Here is a 15078-nt window from a genome sequence, read left to right as displayed (position 1 = left end):
GAGACCTGAGTTTGCTTACTATCTGGGTGACACTGTGAGTAGTAGCCAAAGTCTTTCCTCTTGTTTATTTTGTTCCTTCTCTCTCTTGCCTGAGACATGATGCACATATCCTAAAATCCACCCATTTACAGTATAAAGTTAATTGGGTTTTACTATGTTACATGACCATTCAATTCTAGAACATTCTTATCACCCTCTTTCCCCTAAGAAACACTATATTCTTTCTTTTTTTTTTTTTTTCCTAGTCGTGGAGCCTGAACTCTGGCCTGGGCGCTATCCCTGAGCTCTTCAGCTCAAGGCTAGCACTCTACCGTTTACCAAGTACCACTTCCAGCTTTTTTTTCCCCTGCTTATGTGGTGCTGAGGAATCGAACCCAGAGCCTCATGCATGCAAGGCAAACGCTCCACTACTGAGCCACCTTCCCAGCCCATGAAACACTATATTCTTTAGCAGTCTCCATCACTCTTAGCTCAGTTCCAGACTACCACTAATTGGTTTAGTGTCTCTGTCCCTTTAAACCTCAGGTGGCATTTTCTAATCTGTGAAGTATATTGGGGGAGGGGATTGTATTTGAAGATGCAAAACAGAGAGGCCCAAAACAGCCTAAATGGTGCTGTCTCAAAAATAGGGCATGAAATAGTTATGAGGGTGTGAGTATGGTTAGGTATAGGCAGAGGATGAATGGTTTGAAAAGTTTCTAGAAGGAGAAGAGTATGGAAACCAGTGAGTGAGACAAAATGCCTGCAGGCCAGAGGGCTTTGGCAAAACTTTGGAGATGGAGACTGGGCCTGCAGTGTGGGGTGTGAGAGCAGTACCTCTACAACCCCTCCCCAGCTGCTCCAAAACAATTACAGGCCTGTAAGAGAGGAACAATAACTAATAATAAGCTAGAGCAACTGAAATGACATGCTATAGTAAAAGCTGTTTCAAACTTAGGAAATGTTTATTTCTGGCACTTTCCATTGATGATATATTTTCAGCTGCAGTTGACGGTGGAGAATGCAACTGCAGGTGAGGGGGAACTAATAAGTACAGGACTGGATCTGCTGCCTACAGTTGGGTTTGCTGTGGAGTTTACATCCTAGGGGGAGTGGGGCTGGACTACAGGTGGGCTGTGCCTCCTCTGGGCACAGGGGTGGGGGTGGGGAGGCATACTAGTGTCCCTCTCCCCACCTTGAGGGGGACTACATAAGGGCTTGAGTGACCACCATATCAAGTGACTGACATTCTAGGCAATGATCAGTGTCTATTGGCTTCACCAGGCCTCAAGGGTCACCATGATAGGTTCATGTCCCACCTTCTCTTTCCTTCCAGAAGCTGACATCTTCCTCATCTTCAGCCATGGACTGCAGGGTTGTTTGGAATCCCAAGGTGCAAAGGTCCGAGTCACCCCAGCCTGCAACACCAGTCTCCCAGCCCAGCGCTGGAAGTGGGTCTCCCGGAACCGACTTTTCAACCTGGGTGCCATGCAGTGCCTTGGCACGGGCTGGCCAGGCACCAACAGCACAGCCTCCTTGGGCATGTATGAGTGTGACCGGGAGGCCCTGAGTCTCCGCTGGCAGTGCCGCACCCTGGGGGACCAGTTGTCCCATCTGCTAGGGGGCAGCACGGGCAATGCATCCAAACCTGGCCCCCTGGAGCGCGGAGACCACACCCGCAGTGGCCAGTGGCGTATCTATGGAAGTGAGGAGGATCTGTGTGCTCGGCCCTACTATGGTGAGGAGCTGCCTGCAGGCAAGGGCAGGGTCCCTGGTGTCATGGTGACTGGAGCAATGAGGCCTTTGCTTTTCTCTGGACCACTTGGCTGTCACTTTTTTAATTATAATTGGAAGCTTTCTATTTATTTTTTTTGGAGGGGTGGGGGGTGGGGGGAGGGGATGCTGGGCCTTGAACTCAGAGCCACAACCTTACTTCCAGCTTTTTGGTGGTTATCGGAGATCAGAGTCTCATATAGCTTCATACTTGGGTTGGCTTTGAAACAAGGTTCTCCGATCTCAGCCTCCTGAGTAGCTAAGATTATAGGCATGAGCCACTAGTGCCCCACTAAGAAGTATTTGTTTTTTGAATAATTGGGAAAATTAACTTTAAAGGAGTTACCTTTAAAGAAATGCAGAATGAATGCTGCTCAAAAAGCCTTTAAACAGTATAACCTAAAACTCAGTGGTAACTCCCTTCCCCCAGGGGACTAGCTTGGGCAACATGGCACTGGATTAGCTACTAGCGAAGGTTATCCAGTGAGGAGCCGCTGGTGATGGGCAGCTCCACTGTTTGGGCTCTTTTCTGGAAGCTGCCCTGAGCTCTGTGGTAGAATTTTTAGTCCCATGGCTGGTTTTGTTTTTGTAATTTAAAAATGTGTGTTATAAAGGTGATGTACAGAAGGGGTACAGTTCCATCAGTCAGGTAAAGAATACATTTCTTTGTGGACAATGTCAGTTCTTCCCTTGCTCTCTCCCAGTTCCTATGGCTGATTTTATAGGGCTCAGCCCTTGGGGATGACTTAGAGCTGCCCTCATTTGGATGGGCGTTCAAGGGATTGGGGAGGTCCTGTTCTCTCCCATGGGGTGAGCCATGAGCATGTGCCATGCTCCAAGGAGAGGGCACCTTAGAGTTATCTAGCACCATTGTCCCTCTCAGTCTCTTCTGACTGCATCCACTCCCTGGCCCCTGAGTTAGAGGGGGCTTTCCCTGAGAAGAGAGAAGCTGTGGGGTGGGGTCCACCAGCCCAGGGCCTGACTCTGCTCCCCTACAGAGGTCTACACCATTCAGGGGAACTCCCACGGAAAGCCATGCACCATCCCCTTCAAATATGATAACCAGTGGTTCCACGGCTGCACCAGCACAGGCCGCGAAGATGGGCACCTGTGGTGCGCCACCACCCAGGACTATGGCAAAGATGAGCGCTGGGGCTTCTGCCCCATCAAGAGTGAGAGCGGGGCTGGGTAGGGAGGCATCTGGAGGGAGGCTGGTGATGAGAGGCTGGGAGCTGGGAAAGGGGCTTCAGTGGGAGCTGAAGAAGCTATGGGACTGGGGTGAGAAGCCACCCTCCTCTGTGGCATAGACTTCTGTGCTTCCAGAGGGATGCTGGGTGGGGCTAAGGGACCACCTGCTGGGGAAGGGCCATCCTTCAGTCCATTGGTTGTGGGGCTAGGTAATGATTGCGAGACCTTCTGGGACAAGGACCAGCTGACCGACAGTTGCTACCAGTTTAACTTCCAGTCAACGTTGTCCTGGAGGGAGGCCTGGGCCAGCTGCGAGCAGCAGGGGGCAGACCTGCTCAGCATCACTGAGATCCACGAGCAGACCTACATCAATGGTAAAGTGGAGGCAGCCCCTGCAGCGAGGCTGGTGGGCTGGAGTCTAGTCTACCCTGGGTACAGGATGCAGTGTCAGCAAAGCCTGAGACTTTCCTCAGGTGGAGACCCTGCCCCCTCTCTGCATGTGAGGAGGGGTGAGGAGAGGAGAGAAAGCTGCAGGGCTGAGGATGGGACTCCTCCCTTCTCATTGCTCCCTCTTGCTGCCAGGGCTCCTCACAGGCTACAGCTCCACACTGTGGATTGGTCTTAATGACTTGGACACCAGTGGAGGCTGGCAGTGGTCAGACAACTCGCCCCTCAAGTACCTCAACTGGGAGAGTGGTAAGACCATGGGGTTTGGGAACTCAGGGACCCTACAAGTACTTGGCTTCCATCTACCCTGCTCCAGTGCGAGTAGGTGAGGCCCACATTTCCACTCGTGCTTAGACTGGGCTGTGCAGGTTCATGCAATGACTTGACACAAAGTAGAAATGGGCCCCTCCCATTAGGCTCCCTCCCCTGTCCCAAAACTCAGGGAATGGGCCAGGGTTCAGCCTCCAGTCACAGGTTTGGACAGTGTATATCCAGATCCAGTGCCCTGGAGGCCTGACTAGGGAGGTCGGCATGGGGGCTGCTGTACATTGCAGAGTAGAAGGTTCAGGACTGTGTGGGCCCAGGTGAGAAAACAAGAGGATCTAACAGTGGAGCTGGCACTGAGGCCTGACTTCCTCCAGCTAGCCCTGGAAGTAGAGGGAGGCAGGATACTCCATGGGCCACAGGGTGAGCTTCTGTCTCCTGGGGTGCCGGTGCTCCACCCATCCCATAGATCAACCAGACAACCCAAATGAGGAGAACTGTGGCGTGATCCGCACTGAGTCCTCAGGCGGCTGGCAGAACCGTGACTGCAGCATCGCACTGCCCTACGTGTGCAAGAAGAAGCCCAACTCAACCACTGAGCTGACCCCTCCAGGTGAGCCAGGGGCTGTGCCACAGGTGTGGGTGTGGGAGTGCATGTGCATGAGGCTTATTAGGGTTATAGCCAAGGGGGCTCAGCCTCTCTTCTTGGTATGTCCACGAGATGAGGTGGTTCTCATCTTCTCTCTCTCTCTTTAATTGTTCTGCTAACGTTTGAACAAGTTTGGATGTGCTGTCCATTCATTTGGGAAACATTTGTGGGAACCACGTTAAAGATTGGTAATATTCTTGGTGCCCTGTGAAGACCATAGTCAGCTGGAGGTGAAAGATCTATAAACACATAATTAGAATACCTTGAGTTATGGGCTGTTGTAGTAATATGTATAATAAGTGCTAGAAAAGAAACTGATGAAGTTTCTGGCACTTGAGAGTTTGGTGAAGTGACATGTGACTTGGGCCTTTCAAGTTGAGAGCAAAGACGGGTGTGGGGACGCTCACGTGCAAAGGTTGAGAGCAAAGACAGGTGTGGCGGCAGGGAAGAAGAGCCTCCAAGGTGAGTCTGTGGTTGAGTTGGAGAATAGGCCCTACTTCTTCCAAATGGGGTCTTCAGCCAACTTCACACACTAGCAGTACCATATCATCTAGAAGTATGTTAGAAATGAAGCCAAGGTCCTGCCCCAGATTAACCGAACCAGACCTTTCTTTTTTCTTTTTTTTTTTTGTTGGTTGTGGGGTTTGAACTCTGGGCTTGGGCACTGTCCCTGCACTCTTCAGCTCAAGGCGAGCTACTGCTTGAGCCACAGCACCACTTCCAGTTTTCTGGTAGTTTATTGGAGATAGGAACCTCACGTTGCCCAGGCAGGAGCCTCAGATCTCAGCCTCCTACTCAGGATAACAGTGGTGTGAGCCACTGGCACCCGGCTCAGACCCTTCTTTTAAGGGTTCCATGTGAGCCCTGTGCAGGAACCATTTGGGTGTGGGGATGAGGAGAGAGTTGAGAAAGGCAGGTTGCAACCAGTCTCATAAGAAGCTTGACTGCTGGGTGAAGTTGGGTGAGGCCAGGTAGCCTGTGGGGAGCCTTTGCAGGTTTTTAAGCTCCTTTGGATGATTTACAGAGATAGTTCTAGTGTCTTATAGGAGAGATGGAGGAGTTTGGGACTATGGACAAAGCCTGTTTGGGGGGCTTTACCCCTTACTGGTTTGTGGCCATGCACAAGCAGTTTGGTCTCTGGGTTGCAGAATCCTTACTTACATATTACAAATAAATGCAGGCATCCTGCAACCACCCTGCAAAGCTGAGACCTGGCCCAGGGTGCCAGTCCTCCTGGACACCCTGCCTGGCTTTATCAGTACAGCCTACTGGGTTACTGCTACTTGTTTGGGTAACCTCATAGCTGTGGAATTAGTAAAGTGGGAGTTTCATTACAAAAAATATAGTAAAATAAAAATATATAGCAAAACCAGAAAAATTCACAAACCTGTGAGGTTGGGGAGTTTGAGCGCCAACTTTCTGCTCTAGACTGTGAAACTCGCCAAAAACTGACTCAGGACTGCCAGCTACTGCATTCTCAAGTGACCCTTTTGTGTGGGGTGGGGGAGGGGGTAGGAGCAAGCCCTGGTCAAGGCAGCCCTCCTCTGGCTGGGGAAAGCCTGGGTAGTCATCAATCCTGGGTCTTCCCAGAAATGGCTTCTGATTTTTCCCTGCCCCCAAGGCTAGTCCTGCTCCAGCCCAGAGGATGGTCTGTGGCCTCGGATTTCCTCCCTCCTCCCTCCTCCTCCATTCCCAGGCATAATCTGAGCAGTTATTCGGGCGGGCGGGTTCTGCTTTTGGGGTGTCATCACATAAGTCGTGTTATTTTTCGGTGGCGCCATTGCTAGTCTGCGTTCCCCAGATAAGGAATCACCTAAAATCCGTTCTGTCGAGAGCAGCAGCTTCAGGTCGTAGCTCATTGGCTAACGAAAGATGATTGACGTCTTCTGAACCAAGGGGTGAGCCGGAGCTGGCTCTTAGCCCACCCACTTTGATAGGTCTCCTGGAAAAGGTGTGTCTGGAGCATCCAGAAAGAAAATCCACGTTTGGGGCAATGCTTCGAGTAAGCACAGGTCTTCCTGCCTGGCCAGGCGGAATCCTGCCCGAGCCTGACACTGTGGGTGGTTTGAAGAAGTCCTGTTTTCTCTTGCCAAGACCCAAGTGAGGGCTTGTTTGCCTCAGCTGCCCTCAGAACCCAGTCCCTAAAGGGTGAAGCTGAAATGCATGGTCCTGAGTGCAACAGGGCTTTGGGGTGCATGGAGAGGAGTTGGGGGTGGAAAAGGAGCCAGGGGAAGAATCCTAGCCAGGGGATGTGACTAAGTGCAGCCACTTTATGCATGCCTTGATCCTGACTGCTCACCCAACCTGTGACCTGCTCAGTTTCCTGGTGCTGTTCAGACTGGTCCTTGTGATTACCTCAAGGCCCTGTCCCTTCATCAAAGACTTCCCAGGCCAGCACAGAGTTGGTGCTCAGTGACTTATTTGCCAGAATAATTAGGGTTCCATTTATTAAGTAATGTGGCTACAAGCTAAGTTTGATTCACATAGCAGAAAACACCATTTGCAGAGGAGAAAACAGGCTAGGCGGCTGTGTGTGTGTGTGTGTGTGTGTGTGTGTGCGCGTGTGTGTACCAGTAGTGGGCTTAAGCTCGGGGCCTGGGTACTTTCCTTTAGCTTTTTTGCTCAAGGCTGGTATTTCCAAGTCTAGCTTTTTGGTGGTTAATTGGAGATGAGTCTCATTAACTTTCCTACCCCAGGAACTGGTTTCAAACTAAAATCCTTAGATCTCAGTCTACTAAGTAGCTAGGATTATAGATGTGAACCACCAATGCCCAGAGTGAACTTCAATCTTTATTTATTTTTTGTTACGTGGTACCAAGGAATTGAACCCAGGGCCTCATGCGTGCTAGGCAAGCGCTCTTCCATTAAGCCACATTCCCAGCCCCATGAGTTTTCATCTTAATCTTGGTCTCTGCCTCTCAAGTAGTTGAGAATGCCAGTGTGAACTACCACCCTGGGCTCTAAGAAGGGTTTTGTTTTCAACATCCACACTGGTCTGAATGGGGAAGGCCAATATGAGACATATTTGGGAAGAAGATGACTTGGTAGTCCTGATTGTGTTGACATCCAATGAGCTTGTGTGTATCCAGTCTGAGCAACTCTGGGCAACGGCCATGTGGGTCTCTCTCTGCAGACAGGTGGGCCAACGTGAAGGTGGATTGTGAACCGAGCTGGCAGCCCTTCCAGGGCCACTGCTACCGCCTGCAGGCTGAGAAGCGCAGCTGGCAGGAGTCTAAGAAGGCATGTCTTCGGGGTGGAGGTGACCTGCTCAGTATCCATAGCATGGCTGAGCTGGAGTTCATCACCAAGCAGATCAAGCAAGGTGAGGGGCTGCCTGGACTCATGGCTGGGGTGGAGGGCTGGGCCTGTCTGCTGTCCATCCGGTTCTTTATCCAGGAAGTTCAGAGAATGTTCCTCTTTCCCTGTGGGTGGCTGACCCTGACTTGTCTGTGTCTTCTCTGTCCTCTTCTGCACTTCACAGAGGTGGAGGAGCTGTGGATCGGCCTCAATGACTTGAAACTGCAGATGAATTTCGAGTGGTCCGATGGGAGCCTTGTGAGCTTTACCCACTGGCATCCTTTTGAGCCCAACAACTTCCGGGACAGTCTAGAGGACTGTGTCACCATTTGGGGGCCGGTGAGACCCTCCCTTTCCACTACAGAGCCATAGAATCCAGGCCTCCTTACCCCAGACCTCCTCACTGTCCCTCAGTAGGCCACCAGGGTTTTCTTTTCTTTTCCCTTCCTTCCTTCCTTCCTTCCTTCCTTCCTTCCTTCCTTCCTTCCTTCCTTCCTTTCTCTCTCTTTCTTTTCCTTTCTTTTTCTCTTTCTCTTTGTTTCTTTGTTTCTTTCTCCCCCTCTCTCTTTCTTTTTTTTCTTTCTCTCTTTCTTTCATTTTTGCCAGTCCTGGGGCTTGAACTCAGGGTCTGGGCACTGCCCCTGAGCTTCTTTTGCTCAAGGCTAGTGCTCTACCACTTGAACCACAGCACCACTTCTGGCTTTTTTTCTTTTTGCTTATGTGGTGCTGAGGAATCGAACCCAGGGCCTCATGCATGCAAGGTAAGCACACTACCACTGAGCCACCTTCCCAGCCCCCCACGGTTTTCTTTTCTTTTCCCTCCCTCCCTCCCTTCCTTCCTTCCTTCCTTCCTTCCTCTCTTTTCCTTTCTTTCTTTTTCTCTTTCTTTTATTTCTCTTTCTCTTTTTTCTTTCTCTCTTTCTTTTTTTTCTTTCTTTTTTTTTTTTTCATTTTTGCCAGTCCTGGGGCTTGAACTCAGGGCCTGGGCACTGTCCCTGAACTTCTTTTGCTCAAGGCTAGTGCTCTACCACTTGAGCCACATTCCTAGCCTGCCACCAGGGTTTTCATCTCATCCTCAACCCTACTATCTGAGTCACCCTGGCCACATTATTCTTGGGCCATTGAGAAGATGAAAGGAATTTACTCTCATGAAACCTTAGGTGCATTTGCCTGGACCATTCTTGGTCTCCTGCCAGCTGCTCCTCCCCACCAGCAGGTGGCATCAGAACCCATATCATGGGGAAGCTGTCGGATCAGGGTTAGTCTGCCAGTCCGCACCCTACGGGATCTTGAACTTAACTACAAGATCTTTTCTTTCTCTAGAAATGATAGGGTTCTGTTTGCCATAGTTTTAACTTCAACATGGTGTATGTAAGCAGATTAACTCAGGGCTTCCAATAGAGAAGAGACCCTTTAAAAAGAGGAAGAGCCAGGAGGACACCTTGCCTGTTTGGGAACCATGCAGAACATTCTGTCAGATGCAGTGCCAGACACTGAAGCAGCTGAGTTTTTGCCTTTGGGGATGTTATTTAACAACTTAAAAGCAGTTATTTATTGAGTACCAACTTTGTGCCAGGCATTTCCTGGGTGTGAGGATATATAAGCACTGTGCCCTTAGGGCTGGAAGGCTGTGTGTACCGGCAAGGGCTCAGGTACTTTTATGGGCATAGGACTAAATTCTTCTCAGCTTCTTCATCACTGAGATTCTCAGCTGGGAGAATCTGGTCTAATTTATAGATTCAGCTTTATCCTCATAGGTATAAAAACATCGTATATACAGGATTTGGTACTGTCTATGGTTTCAGATATCCATTGGGGACCCTGGAACACATCTCCTGTGCATAAGCAGGGACCTTGTACTTGGAAACATGCCTATTTCTGCTACCCAGCTACTCTAACAATCCTAGCCAGTTTTTTGTTTCTGGCTGGAGAAGTTGTTTTTGGTAGTACTAGGGTTTGAGCTCAGAGACTCAGGCTTGTTAAGCAGGTACTCTACCATTTGAGCCACACCTTCAACCCCAGCTTGTTTGGGTTTGATGTTTCTAAAATGAGCCATATATAATCCAGTATATCTTTCTCTACTGAGGCATTGTTTGATAGGGCTTCAGGGCATTTGCATATAAATGATGTATGCGCTCATCTACCTGTGAGACTCACAGAACTGAAAGTGTTTTCCCTACTGAACAGCCTGGGACACAGAGTTGCTGTCACTTACTCAAAATCACACAGCAAGTCAGAGACAGATCCTGGTTCAGAAATTAGGTTCACAGAAAGACGGGAGGTATGGGATCTGGGATATGACTGTCTCTCACTGTGTGTTCCTAGGAAGGTCGTTGGAATGACAGTCCCTGTAACCAATCCTTGCCCTCCATCTGCAAGAAGGCCGGCCAGCTAAGCCAGGGGGCTGCTGAGGAGGACCATGGCTGCCGGAAGGTGAGGGTGTTTCCAGACCTGCCCTGACTGGGGCCAGCCAGCAGGGCCCCCAGGGTGAAGGAGTGAAAGGAATCCTTCAGCCTTTCCCAGCATGCATCCACTTCTCTAGCTTTCCAACTGCTCATTCCTGAAGGAGAAATATTGAGTGGGGTGGGATAGGGCAGGGACTATAGGAGGAAGCAGAGGTCCTCACCCCAGCCTTGAACCTTTCACCCTATCTGTGGGGAAGCCACTTCTCACCCACAGTAGAGAACAGGGAAGTGGAGGTGGGGATGACCTGAGTCTGGCCTGGTCAGAGTAGGAGGAGGCTGCTGGAGGGGTCTGTGTACCCTCAGGCCTTTCTCTGTGCCTTGCTGGCATGTGCCTCAATGGAACACAGTGAGTGCTTGCCTGTCACCTCTGGAGGAATGAGGTCCCTTGGTAAGGGCCATCTTCTCCTTAGTCTACTGCCCTGGGCTCCTTTCCAACTCCCCCTGGGCTCCAGAAGAGGCTCAGGGAGGGGAGGGCTTAGGAATGAAAGGTGAGTGAGAGGAATCTTGAGGGTGTGAGTGAGTGAGCTGGTGGTGCCTTGTGGGGTGGTGGCAGGGGTGTGGGGAGATTGCTTATAAAGCCTACTTTGTGGCCTTTGGGCTTCTCCACCCCAGCCCCTAGCTGAAGGTCTGGTCCTCACTCTGTTTTCCTATGGATTAAGCCCCTCACCACAGCCTGTCCCACCTGCAACCAGACCCTCCTCCAGGGGTGGAGCAGGAAATGCCAGCAGGCATGCTCATGATGGATGGGCTCAGCTGAGGAGTCTGGGCTCAGCAAGCTCAGTTTAGCCTGGAGACTTTGCTCTGGCTTGGGTGGGGTAGAGGGAGGGAATGGAGAGGAGTTGCTAATTGCTTAGCACCAAGGTCAGTCTGGAGAGAGAGAGAGAGAGAGAGAGAGAGAGAGAGAGAGAGAAGCATCTCAGGATAGCGAGAGGTCTTTGCCCAGCTCCTGATGGGCACATGTGCTCCCCTCCCCCATCATACCTTCTGCCCTGGCTCCTGCCACCACCCAGATACCAACATTGCACCTAGATTGATCTCTTCTCTGCTCCCCACAGAAGGGCTGCCTGGCCTCCCACTCAACCCCAGGCACATCCTCCCCAGTTTCAGCTTTTTCCAGACCTCTGAGAACTACTCTGTCCCCCTCCCCTACATCCTGGCATCTCTCAGCTTTTTAGCTTTGGTTTCCCAGCCAACCAGCAGTTTCACACTGTACCTCTTTGTTTAAGTGCTACTCATCTTTCTGAGCCAGCCTGAGTCCATCAGCCACCTGCAGCTGTGCTCCATCCTGGCCTGCCTGTCATGGGTAACATGGGAGCAGGGAGAGAGGACACAGTGACTGGGAACAGAGCCCAGCATAGACCCTGCCCTCTCTGGGATTGAACCTGTGCCCCTGTTGGCCTTCTACACCCCAGTATTTACAGACAAGGGTAGAGTCTTCCTCTCACAGACTCCCCTCTTCTGTCCTGTCTTGAGCCAGGGTTGGACATGGCATAGCCCATCCTGCTATTGGCTGGGAGAAGACCAAGTGACTTACAGCGAGGCTCGGCGCCTGTGTACTGACCATGGCTCTCAGCTGGTCACCATCACCAACAGGTATGGGAGGAGGCAGGAGCCCTGACCAGCCCTTGCCTGTGTCCTGACCTAATCTAACCTTTCTACCAAATAAGGTAGCTTCCTGCCATCAGGACTACAAAGGACTCCAGAATATTTTTTTTTTTTTTGGCCAGTCCTGGGGCTTGAACTTAGGGCCTGGGCACTGTCCCTAAACTGCTTCTACTCAAGGCTAACATTCTACCACTTGAGCCACAGCACCACTTCTGGCTTTTTCTGTATATGGGTATATATACAGGGCTTCATGCATGCTAGGCAAGCACTCTACCACTAAGCCACATTCCCAGCCCTCCAGGGTCTTTTTGAAATCTTGTTACAAGAAAAGTAGGTGTGTGTATATACTAGGACTTGAACTTAGAGCCTTACAATCTCACTTGACTGTTTGCTCAAAATAGCACCTTGAGCTGTGTACACTACCACTTGGACCACACAGCTCTACTTCTTGCTTTTTCATAGTTAATTGGGAAATAAGAGTCTTATGGACTTTCCTGCCTGGGCTGGCTTTGAACCTCAATCCTCAGATCTCAGTCTCCTGAGTTGCTAGGATCATAGGCCTGAGCCACCGGCGCCCAGCAAGGAAGACATTCCCATGTGAAGTGACTTCAGGGTAGTGGAGGACAGGGGCAGGCCCAGGTGTGAATTGGATGCCCAAGAAAGGCAGGCCTTGGCTGTGTCTGATTGTCTCTGCTTTCTTCTCAGCAAGGCAAGAAGGTATGGACAGTAGAAGAGGGAGCTTGGTTTCCTCCTCTGTCAAATGGAGCCTCTATCCTTTAGCCTCTACTGGTTGGGCAAAGCATTCAAGTTCCCGGGGCAGGGTACCTGGCCTAGAGATCCAGGAATGGGGGTAGTGAATTTCCTGCCTTGACCAGCCCATCTCCCAAAGGTTCGAGCAGGCCTTCGTCAGCAGCCTCATCTACAACTGGGAGGGCCAGTACTTCTGGACAGCCCTGCAGGACCTCAACGGCACTGGCTCCTTCCACTGGCTCAGTGGGGACGAAGTCATGTACACCCACTGGAATCGGGACCAGCCTGGTGAGCCTTGACTTGCCCACGGTGCTTTGGTCAACACCCCTTCTTTTTACTGGTCTTGAGGAAGCTGGAAGGCTGTGGTGGACTTAACCCTCTAGGACTGAGCCCTAGGGTTCCCCAGGAAACAGATCATTTCTACAATATGGCGTGTTGCTCAGGAGAACAGCTTCTGGAGCCAAATGGCTCGGCCTCGGATCCGGATGCTGCTGGTGACTAGCTGGGCATCTCTGAACCCAGGCCTCTTCTGTCAGATGGAGATTGTGGCGCTTTCCTTAAAGAGCTCATGTGAGGTTTTAGGATAAGCCCAGTGCTAACATAGGGAAAGGGCTAATATATGTAGAATAGGTATAGTAGTGAGCACAATACAGTGCTTGCTGTTAGTAGTATTAAAATTTCACATTAATTGCCTTTATCTTCCCCTAACCCTTTACATAATACATAAGGTGCATCAGAGGCTCAGAAAGGTTAAGGAACTTGCCTAAGATCTCACAGGAAATAACTGCAGAGCTGGGCCACTGCCTCATTCCTTCCTCCTCCCTTGGTTCTGAGCGTGTCCCTGCAGAGATGGCCAAGCTGGTTCCTCCTGTCAGAGCTAGAGCGGCGAATCCTCTTTCATGTGTGGTCTCCTTTATCTCTTCCTCAGGGTATAGCCGTGGGGGCTGTGTGGCCCTGGCCACGGGGAGTGCCATGGGACTGTGGGAGGTGAAGAACTGCACCTCATTCCGGGCTCGCTACATCTGCCGGCAGAGCCTTGGCACACCGGTGACGCCAGAGCTGCCCGGGCCAGACCCCACACCCAGCCTTGCTGGCTCCTGTCCGCAGGGCTGGGCCTCAGACCCTAAACTCCGGTACTGCTATAAGGTAGGTCAGCCTGTTGGCAGCATGGCAGGGGGCAGAAGAGAAGAGCAGAGCAGAGAGGCAGCTTTCCTGGGCACCATCTGTGATCCAGAGATCCAGAGTGTGTGTTAGTCCTGGAGTTTGAACTCAGAACTTAGGGCTTGGATGGCTGTCCCTCAGCATTTTTGTTCAAGACTAGTGCTTGAGCTGCAGCTCTACTTCTGGCTTCTTGCCAGGCACTGGTGGCTCTTGCCTGTAATCCTTAGCTACTCAGGAGGCTGAGATCTGGGGATCATGTTTGAAGCCAGACGAAGCAGGAAAGTCTGTGTAAGAAAAGCAGTAACAGCTGGAAATAGAGCTGTGGCTCAAAGTGGTAGAGCACTAGCTGTGAGCACAAAAGCTAAGGGACACTGCCCAGGCCCTGAATTCAAGCTCCAGGAATGGTACATGCACACACATACACACACACACACACACACACACACACACACACACACACACACACACAAAACAACAACAAAAAGACTTTTCTGGCTTCAGATCTTAGCCACCTTAGTAGCTAGGACTATAGGCTTGAGCCACCAGTGCCTGGCAAAGTAACTCTTCTAGTTCATTTATACAAGGACTTCGGTTCTATTCCCAGCATTACAAAACAACAAAATAAACAATATCTGCTAGGTTGCCACTGTAGAGACTCAGTTCAATAGATCTGCAAGGCGCCTGGTAATCTGCCATATTTTGGGGTCACGGAAGGCATCTAAGGTCTTTTATGAAGTGCAGAAACTAAAGTCTAGGGAAAGGAAGGAATTGGTCCATAGCACATTGTAGCTCTGCTAAAATGGATCCCTACAGAGATTGGGCACAGAAGCTCTCACCTGTGCTGATGGTGCCAGCTTCCCTTTCCTGATGAGTAGGATTGTCTTTAGCAATGAAGCCACTGCATCCCATCCTCCTGCTGTCATAGAAACCCCTGAGGAGGAGGGCCAGTGGGCACAGCTTAAACAATGGGCTCTACTCATGCAGGTATTCAGTTCAGAGCGGCTTCAGGACAAGAAGAGCTGGATCCAGGCCCAGGGGAACTGCCAGGAGTTGGGGGCCCAGCTGCTGAGCCTGGCCAGCTACGAAGAGGAACACTTTGTAGCCAACATGCTCAACAAAATCTTTGGGTACGGAGCTTGGGACCAGGCAGGGATAGGGTGGGGAGGGGCTGTCTGCATAATCATGTTACCAGACTCTTGGATTTGCTGAGTAATGGGGACAGGAGGTGGGTAGAGTGAAAAGGACCCCAGTAGGGCCTGTCTGAGTGCTTGGAACACCTGGACCATTCTGTCCCCATCAAGTAGCTGTGTCCCCTGTAATCTCGGGTGAACATACTGGTGTGGCCCACTCATGCAAAGGAGACTGAGGTGCAGCCTTAGAGAGTCAGCAGCACCCCCTCTGATGCACAAACTTGCCATCACAACTGATCCCAGTTGAGCACCTCCTCTGTTACAACAATAGCAACTCACAATCCTCAATAAACCATTCTAAGGCATTAAA

At 50.9% G+C, this 15078-nt stretch overlaps 1 protein-coding gene across 1 annotated transcript in view; it reads left to right on the top strand.

Moving 5' to 3' along the window:
* Mrc2 (mannose receptor, C type 2) overlaps positions 1-15078 on the top strand; it is a gene marked incomplete at its 5' end in the record, with an annotated part of 53140 nt that overhangs the window by 26115 nt on the left and 11947 nt on the right. The window contains 12 exons of the mRNA XM_013033327.1: positions 1316-1717; positions 2751-2924; positions 3150-3314; positions 3523-3636; positions 4121-4264; positions 7434-7622; positions 7782-7936; positions 9923-10030; positions 11540-11655; positions 12557-12705; positions 13346-13563; positions 14563-14705. Coding sequence (XP_012888781.1) covers positions 1316-1717; positions 2751-2924; positions 3150-3314; positions 3523-3636; positions 4121-4264; positions 7434-7622; positions 7782-7936; positions 9923-10030; positions 11540-11655; positions 12557-12705; positions 13346-13563; positions 14563-14705 — 2077 coding nt within the window. The remainder of the gene's footprint in view (positions 1-1315; positions 1718-2750; positions 2925-3149; positions 3315-3522; positions 3637-4120; positions 4265-7433; positions 7623-7781; positions 7937-9922; positions 10031-11539; positions 11656-12556; positions 12706-13345; positions 13564-14562; positions 14706-15078) is intronic.

The sequence above is a fragment of the Dipodomys ordii genome, unplaced genomic scaffold (assembly GCF_000151885.1).
Source record: "Dipodomys ordii isolate 6190 unplaced genomic scaffold, Dord_2.0 Scaffold165, whole genome shotgun sequence".
NCBI classification, from domain to species: Eukaryota; Metazoa; Chordata; class Mammalia; order Rodentia; family Heteromyidae; genus Dipodomys; species Dipodomys ordii.
This window is presented reverse-complemented; position numbering and strand designations above follow the sequence as displayed.